The sequence below is a fragment of the Stenella coeruleoalba genome (assembly GCF_951394435.1).
Source record: "Stenella coeruleoalba genome assembly, chromosome: X".
NCBI classification, from domain to species: Eukaryota; Metazoa; Chordata; class Mammalia; order Artiodactyla; family Delphinidae; genus Stenella; species Stenella coeruleoalba.
The window spans coordinates 7,910,867-7,930,740 of NC_137152.1; the positions used below are offsets into that span (position 1 = coordinate 7,910,867).

The following is a 19,874-nucleotide window of genomic DNA, read 5'->3' on the forward strand; positions in this document are numbered from 1 at the left end:
GACCATACGACCCAGCCATCCCACTGCTGGGCATAGATCAGGAGAAAAATCATAACTTGAAAACAAACGTGCACCCCAATGTTCAGTGCAGCACTGTTCACAATAGCACGGACATGGAAGCAAACCTAAATGTCCATCAACAGAGGAATGAATAAAGAAGATGTGGTACATATACACAATGGAACAGTACTCAACCATAAAAGAAGAACGAAATAATGCCACTTGCAGCAACATGGATGGACCTAGAGATTATCATACTCAGTGAAGCAAGTCAAAGAGAAAGACAAATACCATATGATATCATTTCTATGTGGAGTCTAAAAAAAATGATAGCAATGAACTTACTTACGTACAGAACAGAAACAGACTCACAGACTTCAAAAACAAACTTGTGGTTACCAAAGGGGAGAGGTCAGGAGACGGGTAGATTAGGAGTTTGGGATTAACATCTACACACTACTATATATACCACAGATAACCCACAAGGACCTGCTGTACAGCACAGGGAGCTCTAGTCACTATTCTCTAAAAGCCTATATGAGAAAAGAATCTGTAAAGTAATGGATATACGTATATGTATAACTGATTCACTTTGCTGCACGCCTGAAACTAACGCTGCATTGTAAATCAACTATCCTCCAATATAAAATAAAAAGATTGAATTACAAAAGAAAAAAAATAATCTGAGAATGTTTACATCTCAGTTACCATTCATCTAAATTTTTTTTTTTTTTTTTTTTTTTTTTGCAGTACGTGGGCCTCTCACTGTTGTGGCCTCTCCCGTTGCGGAGCACAGGCTCCGGATGCGCAGGCTCAGCGGCCATGGCTCACGGGCCCAGCTGCTCCGCGGCATGTGGGATCTTCCCGCATCGGGGCATGAACCCGTGTCCCCTGCATCGGCAGGCGGACTCTCAACCACTGTGCCACCAGGGAAGCCCTAAATTTATTCTTGCATTGTTGCAATTTGATCCTGTAGGCCTTGGGACTTCACTCTACTGCTTTAATAGACATTAAAGAGACAAACAAATGCTGATACTAACAAGCTGACTAGAGTACCCCAGTTAGATGAACAAGTGCAGTGTCACTGGTTTCCATCTGTCCTGGGAGGACAGTCCTTTTTAGCATCTACGTTTTAAATAAGGCAGATCTTGCCCTGTACAGCACAGAGAATTCTACTCAGAATTCTGTAACAACCTATATGGAAAAGAATCTGAAAAAGAATGGATATATGTATAACGAAATCACTGTGCTGTACACCTGAAACTAACACAACACTGTAGATCAACTACACTCCAATATAAAATAAAAATTAAAAATACTAGCTACACAAGGACCTACAGTATAGCACAGGGAACTGTATTATTTGCCATTATAGGTTCTTACAAGATAATCTGAAAAAATAACTGAAACTTTGCTGTACACCTGCAACTAACACAATATTGTAACTCAACCACACTTCGATAAAAAAAATTATAAGGACAACAACAACAAAAGGCAGGTCTGTAATCTTCGTTAAGCCACGTGCATTTATTTCCTTGTGGTAACTGCTTTCTGGGAACAAATCCCCTTCACTGGCATCACCCAACGTAAAGCTCTAATTTCAGTAGTATTGTTGTTGGATTTCTACAGGTGTGGCCTTTTCTCATCTATTCCATTCTTGTGTCGTTTTTGGGTATTCTTTTCCATGCCAACAGCATGGAAGTCTAGGTAGTCACAGTTTAGTCACCTGGGAAACCCTAAGTTTCGAGCAACAGGTATCTTCCTTTCATCTTGGGGATGGAATGACGTGCTGGTACGGAGCTAAGGCTCTATAGTAGATGGTCCTCTGGCCCCACTCCCTTCCTTCTTGCTATAACCTTGCAGGCCTCTCATTGTGACTCCAGGCTCACTCGTGGGAATGGGTTTGGCCAATGGCACGTCAGCTAACGTGACAAAGACAGGCTTGCAAAGCATGTGGGCAACTGGGCCCAGCCATCTGCCTTCACCTCTGCAGTCCCCTGGAGAACATGCTTGAGGTAGGTTGCAGGAGAGAGCCGTCCAGCAGTGGAGATGCGCCAGTTACCAGCCTGAGCTGCGAGGGGGCCTAACCAACACCAGCAGGTTAGCTGACCCCCAGCTGACTCCAGATGCACAAACGGTAAGAACTAGACCTGTACGGGGTGGAGTCCTGGCTCTGTTTCTCTATCTTCATTTCTCACCGTCTCCCCTTCCTCACTCAGCTCTCTAGCCAGGCTTAATTAGACGAGATCTCCCACTGCACCCTGCCACCTTCTGTCTCTACAGGTTTGCTTAACATGGCTGGCTGCTATGCCTTTACTGTACTGATAGGTACCCACTCTCTTTCGAGACTTAGTGATCACTTGCCCCAAGACCTTTTGGTTGTACCATCTCTGCCCTCTCTATGCCTTCTACCTACTCAGGCAGCTTGCCAAAGCTGTTCTCAACGTTTCCTGACTTTCCCTTTTGCTCCAAAATTACACATTCTTAGAAGATTGTAATAAAAGCTGAGTAAGAGTTTAAGAAAAGCTTCCAAGGCAGGCTGATTAAGGAGTGAAAGGTCAGAGGGGTCAGGAGGGGAAGCTGGGGAAAGGGGATTTAGGGAGGGGGGGGCCATTTGTTGGTATGAGTCACTTATACTTTAGCCCCTTAGAGATGTGGGCCTTTCTGCATCACTCTTTTAATTACTCCTAAATCAAATTTCTACTTGAAGCGTCATGTGCCTCAGAATTACTTGTGCTAGGAAAGAACAGTGTAGTTACAAAAAGCTTTATATAATGAAAGCAAGGTTGGTATGGATTTATTCAAAACATTTCTTTGTTGAAAAGTGACTGCTATTCTATCCTCTTCTACTTTGGCATATTCTATTTTTATTTGCTAAAGAAGCTTTCAAACTTGCTCCCCTAAAAATACATTTCTTCTCGTCCTTTGCCAGGTACTTAATTCAGATAACTGCGGGGTGAGAGGCAGTGCTTCCTCTATTATCATCTCTCTGACCAGCTACTTGCTGCTATTCTAGATCATCACATTGTCGCCGATACGGAATATCTCATGGGCCCCAGTGAGAGAGGGGCTTCTCTGTGTTTCAAATAAGGTCTAAAATTCTTCCTAGGTGGGGGCCAATTGTTAATATTTCAGAAGATGGCCCTGCTCGCCTCTGAATGAGACCAGGTATTTGGTATTCTTCGGCTATTCATTTCATTAAATCCTTTAAAAAAGAATGTGAACTAGATTCCGGAGACAAGATGGCAGAGGAGAAGAACTTGAGCTCACCTCCTCTCATGAAAACACCCAAATCAAAACTGCTGAACAACCACTGACAAAAAAGACTAGGACCTACCAAAGAAGATATTCTACATCCAGAGACAGAAGAAGCCACAACAAGACAGTAGGAGGGGTGCTTCTGCGATGTAATCAAATCCCATGCCCGCCAGATGGGTGACCCAGAAAATGGAAAATCATTATATTGCAGAGGTTCTCTTACAGAAGTAAGTGTTCTGAGCCCCACTTCAGGCTCCCCAGCCTGCGGGGTCTGGCATCAGGAGGAGGAGCCCCCAGAGCATTTGGCTTTGAAGACCAGTAGGGCTTGAGTGCAGGAGCCCCACAGGACAGGTGGAAACAGAGACTCCACTCTTGGAGGGCACACATGAGGTTTCCTGTGAACTGGGACCCAGGGCAAAGCAGTGACTCGACAGGAGCCTGGGGCAGACCTACCTGTGGGTCTTGGAGGGTCTCCTAGGGAGTTGGGGGTTGGCTGGGGCTCACTGTAGGGGCAAGGGCCAGAGGCCCCAGGAAATACTCATCGGCGTGAGCTCTCCCGGAGATCGCCATTTTGGCACCGAGACCTTGCTCCCCTGCCCCCCACCACCGCCTGGGTCCAGTGCTGGTACACCTCAGGCCAAACAATGAACAGGGTGGGAACACAGCCCCACCCATCAGCAGACAGTCTGCCTGAAGTCGTCCTGAGCACAAGGTCTCCCCTAAATGCACCTCTTGACATGGCCCTGCCCACCAGGGGGCAGGCAACAGTCCCTCCCACCAGGAAGCCTGCACAAGCCTCTGGACCAATCTCACCCACCAGGGTGCAGACACCAGAAGAAAGAGGGAACTACAAACGTGCAGCCTGAGAAACAGAGACCACAAACACAGACAGTTACACAAAATGAGACGGCAGAGAAATATATTCCAGACAAAGGAACAAGCTAAAACCCCAGAAGAACAACTAAGTGAAGTGGAGGTAGGTAATCTACCTGAAGAAGAATTCAGAGTAATGAATTAAAAAAGAAAAAGCAATGCAAACACAACACTAAAGACAGTCATCAAATCACAAGAGAAGCGAACAAAAGAGGAAGGGAAGAAAAAAGACTTACAAAAACAAATCCAAAACAATGAACAAGATGGCAGTAAGAACATACATATTGATAATTACCTGAAATGTAAAAGGATTAAATACTCCGACCAAAAGACATAAACTGGCTGAATGGATACAAAAATAAATCCCGTATATGTGCTGTCTATAAGAGACCCACTTCAGACCTAGGGACACATACAGACTGAAAGTGAGAAGATGGAAAAAGGTATTCTATGCAAACGGAAATCAAAAGAAAGCTGGAGTAGCAATACTCACGTCGGACAAAATAGGCTTTAAAATCAAGACTGTTACAAGAGACAAAGAAGGACACTATATATATGCAGTGATCAAAGGATCAAGCCATGAAGAGGATAAGACAATTGTAAATGTATATGCACCCAACATAGGAGCACCTCAATACGTAAGGCAAATGCTAACAGCCATAAAAGGAGAAATCGACAGTAACACAGTAATAGTGGGGGACTTTAACACCCCACTTGCATCAACGGACAGATCATCCAGACAGAAAATCAATAAGGAAACACAGGCCTTAAATGACACATGAGACCAGATGGACTTAATTGACATTTATAGAACATTCCCTCTGAAAGCAGCAGAATACACATTCTTCTCAAAGGCACATATAACATTCTCCAGGAGAGATCACAATGCTGAGTCACAAAGCGAGCCTCGGTAAGTTTAAGAAAATTGAACTCGTATCAAGCGTCTTCTCCAACTACAACGCTATGAGATTAGAAATCAACTACAAAAAAAACAACAACTGTAAAAAACACAAACACGTGGAGGTGAAACAATATGCTACTAACCAACCAATGGATCACTGAAGAAATCAAAGAAGAAATGAAAAAATACCTAGAGACAAACGAAAGCCTGATGACCCAAGACCTACGGGACACAGCAAAAGCGATTGTAAGAGGGAAGTTTATAGCAATACTATCTTACCTCAGGAAACAAGAAAAATCTCAAATAAACAACTTAACCTTATGCCTAAAGGAACTAGAGAAAGAAGAAGAGACAAAACCCAAAGTTAGTAGAAGGAAAGAAACCCTAAAGATCAGAGCAGAAAGAAATGAGATAGAGACAAAGAATACGTAAACAAAATTGATAAATCTTTAGCCAGACTCATCAAGAAAAAAAGGGAGAAGGCTCAAATCCATAAAATGAGAAATGAAAAAGTTGAAGTTACAACAGGCACCACAGAAATACAAAGGATCATGAGAGACTACTACAAGCAACTCTATGCCAATAAAATGGACAATCTAGAAGAAATGGACAAATTCGTAGAAAGGTACAATCTCCCAAGACTGAACCAAGCAGAAATAGAAACTGTGAACAGACCAATCACAAGTACTGAAATTGAAAATGTGATTTAAAAACTCCCAACAAACAAAAGTCCAAGAGCAGATGGCTTCACAGGGGAATTCTACCAAGCATTTAGAGAAGAGTTAACACCTATCATTCTGAAACTATTCCAAAAAAAAATCGCAGAGGAGGGAACACCCCCAAACTCATTCTACGAGGCCACCATCACCCTGATACCAAGACCAAACAAAGATAGCACAAAAAAAGAAAATTACAGGCCAATATCCCTGAAGAAGATAGATGCAAAATTCCTCAACATAATACTAGCAAACCGAACCCGACAATACAGTAAAAGGATCATACACCGTGATCAAGTGGGATTCATCCCAGGGATGCAAGGATTCTTCAGTATCCACAAATCAACCAATGTGATACACCACATTAACAAATTGAAGAATAAAAACCATATGATCATCTCAATAGATGCAGAAAAAGCTTCTGACAAAATTCAGCATTCATTTATGATAAAAAACCTCTCCAGAAAGTGGGCACAGAGCCTCAACATAATAGAGACCATATATGACAAACCCACAGTTAACATGATACTCAACAGTGAAAAGCCAAAAGCATTTCCTCTAAGATCAGGAACAAGACAAGGATGCCCACTCCCACCACTTTTCTTCAACATAGCTCTGGAAGTCCTAGCCTTGGCAATCAGAGAAGAAAAAGAAATAAAAGGAATCCCAATTGGAAAAGAAGTAAAACTGCCACTGTTTACAGAGGACACGATACTATACATAGAAAATCCTAAAGATGCTACCAGAAAACTACTTGAGCTCATCAATGAATTTGGTAAAGTTGCAGCTTATAGAATTAATACACAGAAATCTCTTGCATTTCTATATGTTAACGATGACAGGTCAGAAAGAGAAATTAAGGAAACGATCCCATTTACCATCACATCAAAAAGAATAAAATTCCTAAGAATAAACCTACCCAAGGAGCCAAAATACCTGTACTCGAAAACTATAAGATGCTGATGAAAGAAACTGAAGATGACACACACAGATGGAAAGGAATACACAGATGGAAAGGAATTGGAAAAATCAATATTGTTCTTGGATTGGAAGAATCAATATTGTCAAAATGAGTATACTACCTAAGGCAAGCTACAGATTCAATGCAATCCCTATTAAATTACCAACGGCATTTTTCACAGAACTAGAGCAAAAAAATTTTACATTTGTGTGGAAACACAAAAAACCCCGAATAGCCAAAGCAATCCTGAGAAAGGAAAACAGAGCTGGAGGAATCAGGCTCCTTGACTACAAAGCTACAGTCATCAAAACAGTATGGCATTGGCAGAGAAACAGAAATATAGATCAGTGGGACAGGATAGAAAGTCCAGAAATAAACCCATGCACCTATGGTCAACTAATCTATGTCAAAGGAGGCAAGGATATACAATGGAGAAGAGACAGCCTCTTCAATAAGTGTTGCAGGGAAAACTGGACAGCTACATGTTGAAGAATGAAACGAGAACATTCTCTAACACTATACACAAAAATGAACTCAAGATGGATTAAAGACCTAAATGTAAGACCAGATACTATAAAACTCTCGGAGGAAAATATAGGCAGAACAATCTTTGCATAAATTGCAACAATATCTTTTTGGATCCACCTCCTGGAGTAATGAAAATGAAAACAAAAATAAACAAATGGGACCTAATTAAACTTAAAAGCTTTTGCACAGCAAAGGAAACCATCAACAAAACAAAAGGACAACCCACAAAATGGGAGAAAATATTTGCAAACAAAGCAACTGACAAAGGATTAATCTCCACAATATACAAAAGCAGCTCATGCAGCTCAATATCAAAAAAACAACCCAGTGAACAAATGGGCAGAAGATCTAAAGAGACATTTCTCCAAAGAAGACATACAGATGGCCAAAAAGCACGTGAAAAGATGCTCAACATCACTAATTATTAGAGAAATGCAAATCAAAACGACCATGAGGTATCAGCTCACACGGCTCAGAATGGCCATCATTAAAAAATCTACAAACCATAAATGCTGGAGAGGGTGTGGAGAGAAGGGAACCCTCCTATGCTGTTGGTGGGAATGTAAATTGGTACAACCATTATGGAGAACAGTATGGCGGTTCCCAAAAAGGACTTAAAATAGAACTATACCATATGATCCAGCAATCCCACTCCTGGGCATATATCCAGAGAAAACCATAATTTGAAAAGATACATGCACCCCAGTGTTCACTGCAGCACCATTTACAATAGCCAAAGCGTGGAAGCAACCTAAATATGTCCATCGACAGAGGAGTGAATAATGAAGATTTGGTACATATACACAATGGAATAGTACTCAGACATAAAAAAGAATGAAATAATGCCACTTGCAGCAACATGGATGGACCTCGAGATGCTCATACTAAGCAAAGTAAGTCAGAAAGAGAAAAACAAATACCACGTGATATCACTTATATGTGGAATCTAAACTATGACACAAATGAACTTCTCTAAGAATCAGAAACAGACTGACACAGAGAACAGACTTGTGGTTGCCAAGTGGGGGTGGGGGCAGGGTAGGGATGGAGTGGGAGTTTGGGACTAGCAGATGCAAACTAGTACATACAGAATGGATAAACAACAAGGTCCTATTGTATAGCACAGGGAACTGTATTCACTATCCTGTAATAACTAGTCATAAAAAAGAACGAAATAATGCCATTTGCAGCAACATGGATGGACCTAGAGATTATCGTCCTAAGTGACGTAAGTCAGAAAGACAAGTACCCTGTGATATCACTTCTATGTGGAATCTAAAAAAAAGATACCAATGAACTTGTGTACAGAACAGAAACAGACTCACAGACTTCAAAAACAAACTTATGGTTACCAAAGGGGAGAGGTCGGGGGAGGGATAGATTAGGAGTTTGGGATTAACATCTACACACTACTATATATACAACAGATAACCAACAAGGGCCTACTGTACAGCACAGGGAACTCTAGTCACTATTCTCTAATAAACTATATGAGAAAAGAATCTATAAAGTAATGGATATACGTATCTGTATAACTGAATCACTTTGCTATACACCCGAAACTAACACAACACTGTAAGTCAACTATACTCTAATATGAAATAAAAACTAAAATAAAGTGACATAGACCCAAGGTTAATAACAACCAAAAAATTCTGAAGTAACACTCAGAAAAGAAAACTTAATGTATGATATAATGACTAAACCATATAACTCCCACCCAGAAAGTGCTGTTAACCCCATGATCTCCCCATGTTTTGCCAGTGGTGCTACTGCCCTCCCATAAGAGGCAACCATCATCCTGACTTTTATTTATAGTTTTTACACCTAGGTATACATCTCTAAACACAAGAGCTTTTTATCTTTAACTTATGTACAGACTCCTAGTGCATTCATGCTTTTGTTCCCCGATTCCTTTAACAATATTTTTTTAAGAGCCGTCCATGTGGTTTGCTAGAGATTAAGAATTTTCAACGCCATCTGGCCTGTTATTTTTCCTAGCACAGTAGGAGTGAGTGCTACCATCTTCTTGGTTAGGAAAGACAAGCCGATAAATATTGTGTACTCTTTCCGTCCTCGTCTTCCCTTGATATTTAAATTCAGAAATGCAATCGATCTGAGAACAGTCACCAAACAGAGAAGTCAAGAGGGCGTGCGATACTCACTCACGACATTGGCTTGTCCGGTGAATATGGTGTACTGGAGCTCGTAGGAAACCACACTGAATTCGTCATCGGAGGTCCAGTGAACGGTGATGGTGTCATAGGAAGCCGTGCAGAGCTCTTCTCTAATCGTGGGAGGGTTGGGAGCTGTGGGGAGCAAGACGGTCATCAGCAGAGAAGCAGACACCTCTGGGATACATTTCAAAGGAGATGTTTGACAGTCAAAGCAGGCCTTTTAAAACATATCCATCAGAACTATCCGAGAGATGACGATGCCAATCCAAAGAACATTTGCTTGGCTGGTTATATCACTGTGATTTTTCCCAGGTAGTGTGACTTCAGCCAGCCAGTATCTTCTCTCTATTTATCATGAAGGCATGTTCAGAAGGGTAAGCAAACAAACTCTCTTATTCGTGAAAGAAAACATGTCAAACAAAAAGTAAACAAAGATGAACTCTTGTCATTTCATCCCCATTGTGGGGATGGCAAACTTTTTCGGTAAAGAGCTAGATGGTAAATATTTTAGGCTTGGTGGGTCCTCTGGTCTCTGTTGCAACTACTCAACTCTGCCTCTGTACCGTGAAAGCAGCCAGAGACAATGTGTACTCAAGCAGACCTGGCCAGGTTCCAGTAGAACTTTATTTACAAAAACAAGTGAGGACCAGATTTGGCATGTGAGCCAGTTAGCCAACCTCGGAGCTACAAGATGCCACGTATTTTTATATTCAGGCGCCCAACTGCAAAAATACTGATGTTTGTTATCCCATAACATATCAGTCAGATAAGTGTCTGAAAATTTTCTTTCATTACATGTTGTGAGGCCTTATAAAAATGTATTAGTGTGATTCAGTTTTCTTCTCATTTTTCAGTTGATAGGTGGTATGTCAAATTAAGAACATGATTGCCAATCAATCATATCTAAGAAGTACATTTTCCTTCCTCAAGAAAAACAGGATGCCTTGGCATTTGATTAACTTATCGTTGGGGAAGGCTGCTGTTTTATGTCTTGAACACATTCTGGAGTGGAGAAGTCTAAATCCTACCCAAATGATGATTTTAAGTGGACTTCTACTGGACTGATTTCAATAACTGCTTTTATGAGACGAGTCTGTGAGCAAGAAAAAGCCTAGGCAGTGAGTGCTTTGCACCGGCAATAATATTTTACAGCAGGAGCTGGCAAGCCATGGCTATGGGCCAAATCTGGCCCACGGCCTGTTTTTGTAAATAAAGTTTTATTGGAACACAGCCAGGCTCATTCACTTATGGACTGTCTCTGGCTGCCTTTGTGCAATAGCAGAATTGAGTAGTTGCAACCATATGTCCTGCAAAGACTAAAATATTTACCATCTGGCCCTTTACAGTCAGCGTTTGCCGAGCCCTGGTTTAAAGCGTCGATCCAGGCCTTTTCTTCCATTCTTCTGTACACCAGGACCTAACTTCAAAACGAGAAAATATATCTGCGTCCGACAGATGAGCAACGTTTGCTTACACTATTAGAGAACGCTTTCCTGCGTGAAACTTTGATGAGGATGGATTAGTCCTAAAGAAACCCCAAGAGGGAGGAAAGTTGATGAACATGGTAAAATTTAAAACTTGAATTGTTTCAGTACTCCGCACTTTGCCACTTGACGATACATGCGGGACACGTATCGTACGAGGCAAGTCCCTTTTACATCTGTGGCATAAAGTCAGTTAGCCCAGCTCAGTCTATTGATACTGAATTCCACAGACATTATTGCAGCAGCCACTGCGTCACGGTGTGCATTAAGGGATACTACACAGCCATAAAATGAAATAATGCCATGTGCCGTGGACTTGGAGATGATCATATTAAGTGAAGTAAGTCAGGCAGACAAAGACAAATACCATATGATACCACTTACATGTGGAATCTAAAATATGACACAGATGAACTTATCTATGAAAGAGAAACAGACACAGAGAACAGACTTGTGCTGGCCAAGGGGGAGGGGAGGTGCGGGAGGGATGGATTGGGAGTTTGGGACTAGCAGATGCAAACTATTATATATAGAATGAATAAACAGCAAGGTGCTACTGTATAGCACAGGGAACCATATTCAATATCCTGTGATAAACCATAATGGAAAAGAATATGAAAAAGAATATATTGGGTTGGCTAAAAAGTTCATTTGGGTTTTGCCGGAAGCTTGTGTATACTATATATATATATATATATATATATATATATATATATATATATATATATATATATATGTATAACTGAATCACTCTGCTGTACACCTGAAACTAACACAACATTGTAAATCACCTATACTTCAACAAAGTAAATTTAAAAAAAGAGATAACTTGAAAAAGAAAGTTGTGCATCAAGATAGAAGGGCTCTACAGAGCCTTAAAGCGTTCCTTCTGGAATATGACTTCATACATCTGTCTCCTGAAATATCCACATGCAAGATTTAGTGTCAACAAAAACAGAAGTATAGATCAATGGAACAGGATAGAAAGCTCAGAGAGAAACCCATGCACCTACGATCACCTTATCTTTGCTAAAGGAGGCAGGAATATACAACGGAGAAAAGACAGCCTCTTCAATAAGTGGTGCTGGGAAAACTGGACAGCTACATGGAAAAGAATGAAATTAGAACACTCCCTAACACCATACACAAAAATAAACTCAAAATGGATTAAAGACCTAAATGTAAGGCCAGGCACTATCAAACTTAGAGGAAAACATAGGCAGAACACTCTGTGACATAAATCACAGCAAGATCCTTTTTGACCCACCTCCTCGAGAAATGGAAATAAAAACAAAAATAAACAAATGGGACCTAATGAAACTTCAAAGCTTTTGCACAGCAAAGGAAACCATAAACAAGACCAAAAGACAACCCTCAGAATGGGAGAAAATATTTGCACATGAAGCCAAGAATTAATCTCCAAAATATACAAGCAGCTCATGCAGCTCAAAATCAAAAGAACCACCCAATCCAAAAATACGCAGAAGCCCTAAACGGACATTTCTCCAAAGAAGATATACAGCTTGCCAACAAACACATGAAAGGATGCTCAGCATTGCCACTCATTAGAGAAGTGCAAATCAAAACTACAATGAGGTGGGCTTCCCTGGTGGCGCAGTGGTTGAGAGTCCGCCTGCCGATGCAGGGGACGCGGGTTCGTGCCCCGGTCCGGGAAGATCCCAACTGCCACGGAGCCGCTGGGCCCGTGAGCCATGGCCGCTGAGCCTGCGCGTCTGGAGCCTGTGCTCCGCAACGGGAGAGGCCACGACAGTGAGAGGCCCGCGTACCGCCAAAAAACAAAAATAAAAACAAACAAACAAAAAACTACAATGAGGTATCACCTCACACTAGTCAGAATGGCCATCATCAAAAAATCTACTAACAATAAATGCTGGAGAGGGTGTGGAGAAAAGGGAACCCTCTTGCATTGTTGGTGGGAATGTAAATTGATACAGCCACTGTGGAGAACAGTATGGAGGTTCCTTAAAGAACTAAAAAGAGAATTACCATACGACCCATTAATCCCACTACTGGGAGTATACCCTGAGAAAACCATAATTCAAAAAGAGTCATGCACCACAATGTTCACTGCAGCTCTATTTACAATAGCCCGCAGATGGAAGCAACCTAAGTGTCCATCGACAGATGAATGGATAAAGAAGATGTGGCACATATATACAATGGAATATTACTCAGCCCTAAAAAGAAACGAAATTGAAGTTATTTGTAGTGAGGTGGATGGACCTAGAGTCTGTCATAGAGTGAAGTAAGTCAGAAGGAAAAAAACAAATACCGTGTGCTAACACATATATATGGAATCTAAGGGGAAAAAAAAAGGTTCTGAAAAACCTAGGGGCAGGACAGGAATAAAGATGCAGATATAGAGAATGGGCTTGAGGACCAGGGGGTGGGGGAAGGGTAAGCTGGGACAAAGTGAGAGAGTGGCATGGACATATATACACTACCAAATGTAAAATAGGTAGCTAGTGGGAAGCAGCCGCATAGCACAGGGAGATCAGCTCGGTGCTTTGTGACCACCTAGAGGGGTGGGATAGGGAGGGTGGGAGACACAAGAGGGAGGGGATGTGGAGACATATGTATACGTATAGCTGATTCACTTTGTTATATAGCAGAAGCTAACACAACATTGTAAAGCAATTATACTCCAATAAAGATGTTTAAAAAAAAAAAAGAACAGATAGAAAGCTTGGAAATAGACCCATGATACGTAGAACTTGACGTACAAAAAAGGCAGCACCACAAAGGTGGCAAAGCCATCTCCATGAGGAAAGAACAGATGGCTTAGAAATTATGTTGATAAAACTGGTTCAAAATATGACGAAAAATTCAGTTAAATCCCTACCTTACACTAAATACAAAGGTAAACTTCAGATAGCTTAAAGATATAAATGGAAAAGTAAAACAGTGAGGCTAATGGAAGAAGCAGAATATCTTTGTGACTCAGGATGGGGAAAGGTTTCTTTAACAAGATCCGAAAACACAAAACTTAAATCACTAAGATGTATACTTTAAATATCCTACAATTTTATTTGTCGATTATACCTTAATAAAGCTGAAATTTTTTTAAAAATGAAAAAAATGGTAGAATTTATTAGTGAAAAACAAAGATTTAGTGCCATGTGCTGTGACTCGGATGAATAAGTGATACCGATCGAGAGATGCCTTCCACGGAGGAGGCCCAGCTGCATCATAAACATGCTTATTACTGTCCGTGTGGTCCCTGTTAGTGTGGGATCACCCTGCATGGGTCAGTGGAGAAATATTTACTCTCCCATCATCTAAACAGTTCATTGAATTATTTCTCCATCAACCAACGTAGAAAGATTTGGTTCTCTCTGCATTGCAATACATGATTAAATAAAAAGAACACTGTGTTTGAAATAGGCAGGTAGCTGGGAGACACGTGGCAGGGGCTGTAATCACGGAGGGAATCTCACCCCTCCGGGTTATTCACTTGACATACCATTTAGAGGCGTGTTAGAGGCGAAAAAAAAGTCTTGTTTTCACAGCCAGGCAGACTAACCCTGTTTTGATTATAAAGCCAATGGGTTTGTCCTGAAAAGTCAATATCCAGCTTACAGTAAACGAGAACAGCAGCACGCTGCCAGTTTCAATATTCATGCAGTTGGTATACCAGAGCTGTTATTTTCTTGCCTCTGTCATAAACAGGACACAAGAAATGGTGGGTTAATACTCCACAAACACTCCAGTTCCTGCTTACGAACGTCTGATAAACTATTTGGACTTGGCAGTATCAGCCGAGCATTGTATGTTATGGCCAGGATCGATGTTATGTCTAGAAGTGGTCCAAATTTGTATCGGAGGGTGACAGCTAAGAAGGCGTAATAGCAGGTACCCCATATGGTCTTTAGTTCGGCATAAACAGCCATCGGGATGATATATGGCGTACACTCTACAAGTCAGTGCAAACCACTTTCACAGTTTCCCCTGCAGTCAGTACTCTGGCATTCACATAGAGATTAGGACGGGCATACGTTATTGAAATGCTCTTAAACAACTTTGGGGAAATGGGAAGGACATTCTTGACAATAAGACACTGATTCTGTGCAGAATGGCCACGTGCCCAGCCACACGTTTTGGTCTTCTCTGCCCTTGGGCGCGACCTTATGACATGGATCTAGCCCACAAGACATGAGTGGAAGTTTGCTAGATAGATCTTCAGAGCAAGCTTTTGGTTTTCCTCATAAACAGACAATGACGGTGGCAGAGCACAAAAAGAGAAAGAGCCTGGGGTCCGACGTCATCACTGAACTGCTGCCCAGCCCTGGACGGCAACAGAAGCCTCTGTTCTCCTGTTTCTGTGATAGGAACACTGTCTGATGGGTTTAGTCACTGCTAACTGGATTTCCTGTTGCTGTGACCACACTCATTCCCAAATGATATAAGAAAACAGGAGATTTTTAATAGGATGCCATCATAGAAAGCATCTCAGCCCGAGAAAGGCTCACCTGCCTGGTCCAACACAGTAGCCACGAGCTCCGTGTGGCCCCTTACATTTCACCTTAATTAAAGTGAAACAAAAGTAAAAACTCACTAACCACATTTCAGGTTTTCAACACAGCCCCACGTGGCTAGCAGGTATCCTACTGGACAGTGCAGAGTGTTTCTATCATCCTAGAAAGTTCTGTGGCATGGTGTTAGTTGAGGTAAATCTCAGAGTGAAAAGCTACGTTCATAAATAGTTGAAATCAAGTTTGGTTTCTTACTGGACGTGCTTTTTGAGTCAACTTATTTCTTCCTTCATAGGCATCGTATGGTGTGAAAGAATCACCTAAGATAAGAAGATGTTTCTGGGGTGACTCGCCTCCCTTTGCAAATGCACAAAGGCTAAAACCGGCACCTCGGGTCCAGGCAAAGAAAAACCCTGATCTGGGTACAGTGCTCCTTGAACATAGAAATCCTTTGCTTTCTAGCCACAGACTGTAAAAATAAACATCACCCAATGCTCCGTCTCTCCTGCTTCCCCTTTCCCAACTGCTCTCCCACGAACACACATACACAATGAGGGTGGAGACACTGGTGCTGCGCTAAGTTAGGGATGTGGTCTCTTGAAAGTGGCACATTCTAAATTCAGTGCACAGCTGGCTTCACTGTAGACGCGGAGCTTCACTGAATTCCCCGCGGCACCCGCGGCTCTGGATAACACAAATAAAGTCATCTAAACAGTCCACATTCTATGAGCGAATGTGGTCAGTTCTTGCCTTAGCGGTCGACGGCTAAGAAAAATTTGGAAGCATGGTTAGGAAAAGGAGTAGCCAGAGGTTTCTTTTATTATGGCTGCTTTCGTTTTTTAAGCTTGACCTCACCCCCCCACCCCCACCCCCCAAAAAAATGCCTATCAAAAAGCACAGGAGTGAAACGTGGCACCAGGAACACAAGTGTGATTTTTGGGACATCTGCCATGGTGACCTTTGCCAAGACGAAATTGAGTCTTTTACTAGAAAGTAAGGAGGTCTTTGGAGTCTGTACAGACCTGAGCTAAATCCTAATTCTGCCTCTCCCTAGCTATCTGACCTCCAGCAAGATGGATGACCTCTGTCGTTTGCAAAATGAGGATTGTAATACTTCACCTCAATTCGATGTCGGGAAGATTAAACACACGCAAAGAGCCAGGGCAGAGTAGATACCCCATTAGAGTCAGCTGCTAAGTTTTTCTCTGCCAAGGCACTGTGAGAGTCATCTGCCTTGCTGACATGAAATGGAAAACAGCCACGCTGCCCCATGTACCTCTCTGATGGCCAACAGAGGTATCACGTATGGTACCCACACGCCGAGAGTGTGGGAAATGGTGGTCAATATGCTTTCAGTGACCGAGATTCTCTTTTTGCCTCTGTCCCCAGTTTAGTCTTGGACTGTATTATTTTGCTTGGAAAACAAACAAACAAACCAAAGGAATACCAAAAATACGAGGATATTAGACTTCATTCCTAATGAAGTATCACTGAACGTACCCAGTATTAAAGAAAACACAAAAGACAATACCTGTAAGGTAATCCAGACATTCTAGCAATTTCTTCTCTCGGGAAAAATCTAAGGCAAAGGTGTCAAAGGTGTCGTTGAGGTTGATTTCAGGAATTAGCACCTGGGATGATGCCGTTGCCATGGAGACTCTGTAATTGAAACAAAACAACTTTTTAGAAATGTCAAGCTGGCTTTTACCATCACTGCATAGGAGTGAAAAAATAAAAGGAAAAGAAATATCATTAAGAAATCGTGTTTTTTTTAAATTAATTTATTTTGGGCTGTGTTGGGTCTTCACTGCTGCGCGCGGGCTTTCTCTAGTTGCGGCGAGCGGGGGCTACTCTTCGTTGCGGTGCGTGGGCTTCTCATTGCGGTGGCTTCTCTTGCTGCGGAGCACAGGCTCCGGACGCGCAGGCTCAGCGGCCATGGCTCACGGGCCCAGCCGCTCCGCGGCATGTGGGATCCTCCCGAGCCGGGGCACGAACCCGTGTCCCCTGCACCGGCAGGCGGACTCTCAACCACTGCGCCACCAGGGAAGCCCACCATTGCTGTTTTTACACGTGAGCCTCAAGAAACATCTCGGAATGGCGTAACAGGCAACACAATGCAAATGAGTATAAGCTACGAGAGGAGGCAGAGGAACTGGGAAAACAGAAGAATGGCTTCCTCCCTTCCTTTTTACTATCGGGACAAAATTCCCCATGGAGGCGAAAGAATATTCATATTTCACATTGCTGTATATTTAACTCTCTGGCCCCCGCACATCTAACCCCAGCGAGAAGCACATAGCTCCAGGCATTTCTTCACACATCTGTCTGGGAAACTGTTTGTTCTTTTCAGACTCAACCCTGCTCCACTTCAAAGAAGAGTCTTCCGAATTTCAAGCTGCATAAAAGGCAAAGTGAAGATTAAAAAAGAATGTTTCCAGATATTGGATTAGTTTAATCAATGACTAGCCTCTCCCTAAAATAAACATTAAAAAAGGAGTTTTTGTCAGGCTCGTTTTCATTCTCCTTGTCTTCATGTTCTTGCACCATATTCCCAGCAGATGCCATGGAAAATATACATGAGCTTCCTAACAAATTCCCCTGATGGGTCCACCATTTCCCCTCTTCATTAAGGTTGCTAGGTAGACTTCTCGTTTGTAATCTATAAAGCAAGCTATTGGTAGGTATCGGTCTCCTGCAGTGGACTCTCACGTTGATTGGGAAAGTTATTATTAATAGCAGAACATTTTGACTAATTAACAATGCAAGTGATTCTTCTAAGAACAAGAAAATTATGGGATGAGGTAAACCACTTCTGAGCACATCAAACTAGGCTAGACTCATAATCTTGATTTTGGTATTTCAGGAAGTTCAATAAACACCACCGAGGACCTACTATGTGCAGGATACTGTGTAGGGTACTGGGAATTTTTGAGCAAAGAAACAACCTTTAAATGATTTAGCCATAAGCTAGTTACTTATTTTCTAATGAAGGGCATTGATGCTCATTTATACAAGACCACAGAGCTAGCTGGCAGCAGCCAGGAAGAGAATTCTAGGTCTGTACTCTTCCATTTAATTTAGAAAAACTTCAACCTGGTTACACTAAAAGACAGATCTCCTCTTGCATCTCCTAATGGCTCTTAAAGTTTTGGATTTTATAAAGAAATATATCTTGGCTGTAAAAATGACATCTGTGGGCACATCTATACAATGGAGTCTTTTTCAGCCGTAAAAAGGAATGAAAGACTGATATATGCTATGACATGGGTGAACCCTGAAAGTATTATGATAAGTGAAAGAAGCCAGACACAAAAGGCCACATATTGTATGACGCACTTGGATGAAATGCCCAGAACAGGCAAAAACCCATAGCGACAGAAGGTAGATCGGTGGTTGCCAGGGGCTGGGGGCAGGGGACAATGGGGAGTGATTACGTAATGGGTGTGGGGTTTTCTTTTGGGGTGATGAAAATAATTCGGAACTCGATAGAGGCAGGAATTGTACAACGCTGTGACTGTACTAAATGCCAATGAATTGGTCACTTTAAAATGGTTAATTTTATGTGATGCAAATTTCACTGCAATAAAAACGTTACACCTGTGCCTGACATCTTGCTGGTGGGAACTTTGTAGAGTGGGAACAGAGAGGCTGAAATTTCCTAAGCCTGGGAGGCAAAGACTGACAGCGAGACTGGAGCTTTTAACACCTACACATGTTTTCTGATAGAAGGAAAGATATTTATCTTCGGCTACAATTTCAAATTCTTAATTGGACTGACAGGCGAGCGGAGATCTGCCAAATTCAACATTTTAGGCTATGTTTTTCTTCCCCAAATCCTTGTTGCCCATCTCTTGGCCTTTCGGATAAATTGCCAAAATCCACCAGGGCCATCAGCACATGCCACTTTCTCAATTCTGTGCTTTTAGAGTCGTGTGTGTGTGTGTGTGTGTGTGTGTGTGTATGTGTGTACGGGAATATGTGTACACATGCTTGTGGCTGTGTGTCAAGCTCTTAACATACTGGAGCAAATAACGGCATCGTGTCCTACCCTGACACTTAATAGCGTGGGCTGCACGCTACTTCCCCTTTCTATTTTGCCTTTGATGCCCCTAATCTTCATGACACTCAGTTGCTACCAGCCACGTGGGGCCGGTTTTCTGGAAGGAGGACATGTCTAGAGCTAGAGTGCTTCCAAGATTTCTGCCGAACAGTCAACACCAGGGGAAGATGCTCTACCCTTCCCACTTAATATTCCCCCACGCCCGACCGCCCGACAATGGCGCCTCAATGGGTCTGTCTCGGGCAGGTGGGCTACGACGCACATCACCATGGTAAAACCCGGTGAGTTCACACAGTAACAAAGCGTGGTTTACTTTAGTCAGCTCAGGAATTCCCAAACGCGTCTGACCCTGGAACCTTGTTGTTTTAACACCAATTAACACCCTGTAGAACACATTTCAAAAATCACTCATCACATGCACTC

General features: G+C 42.2%; 1 protein-coding gene across 5 annotated transcripts in view; it reads right to left on the reverse strand.

Annotated features, from left to right (window-relative positions):
• Positions 1-19,874, reverse strand: part of MID1 (midline 1) — a 654,655-nt gene that overhangs the window by 25,572 nt on the left and 609,209 nt on the right. For 4 of the 5 annotated variants that reach the window (XM_079911574.1, XM_079911571.1, XM_079911572.1 and 1 more), the window contains 2 exons: positions 16,923-17,050; positions 9,403-9,546 (listed from right to left, as the gene is read on the reverse strand). In XM_079911574.1, coding sequence (XP_079767700.1) covers positions 9,403-9,546; positions 16,923-17,050 — 272 coding nt within the window. The remainder of the gene's footprint in view (positions 1-9,402; positions 9,547-16,922; positions 17,051-19,874) is intronic. The other variant, XM_079911575.1, reaches the window with a different exon arrangement.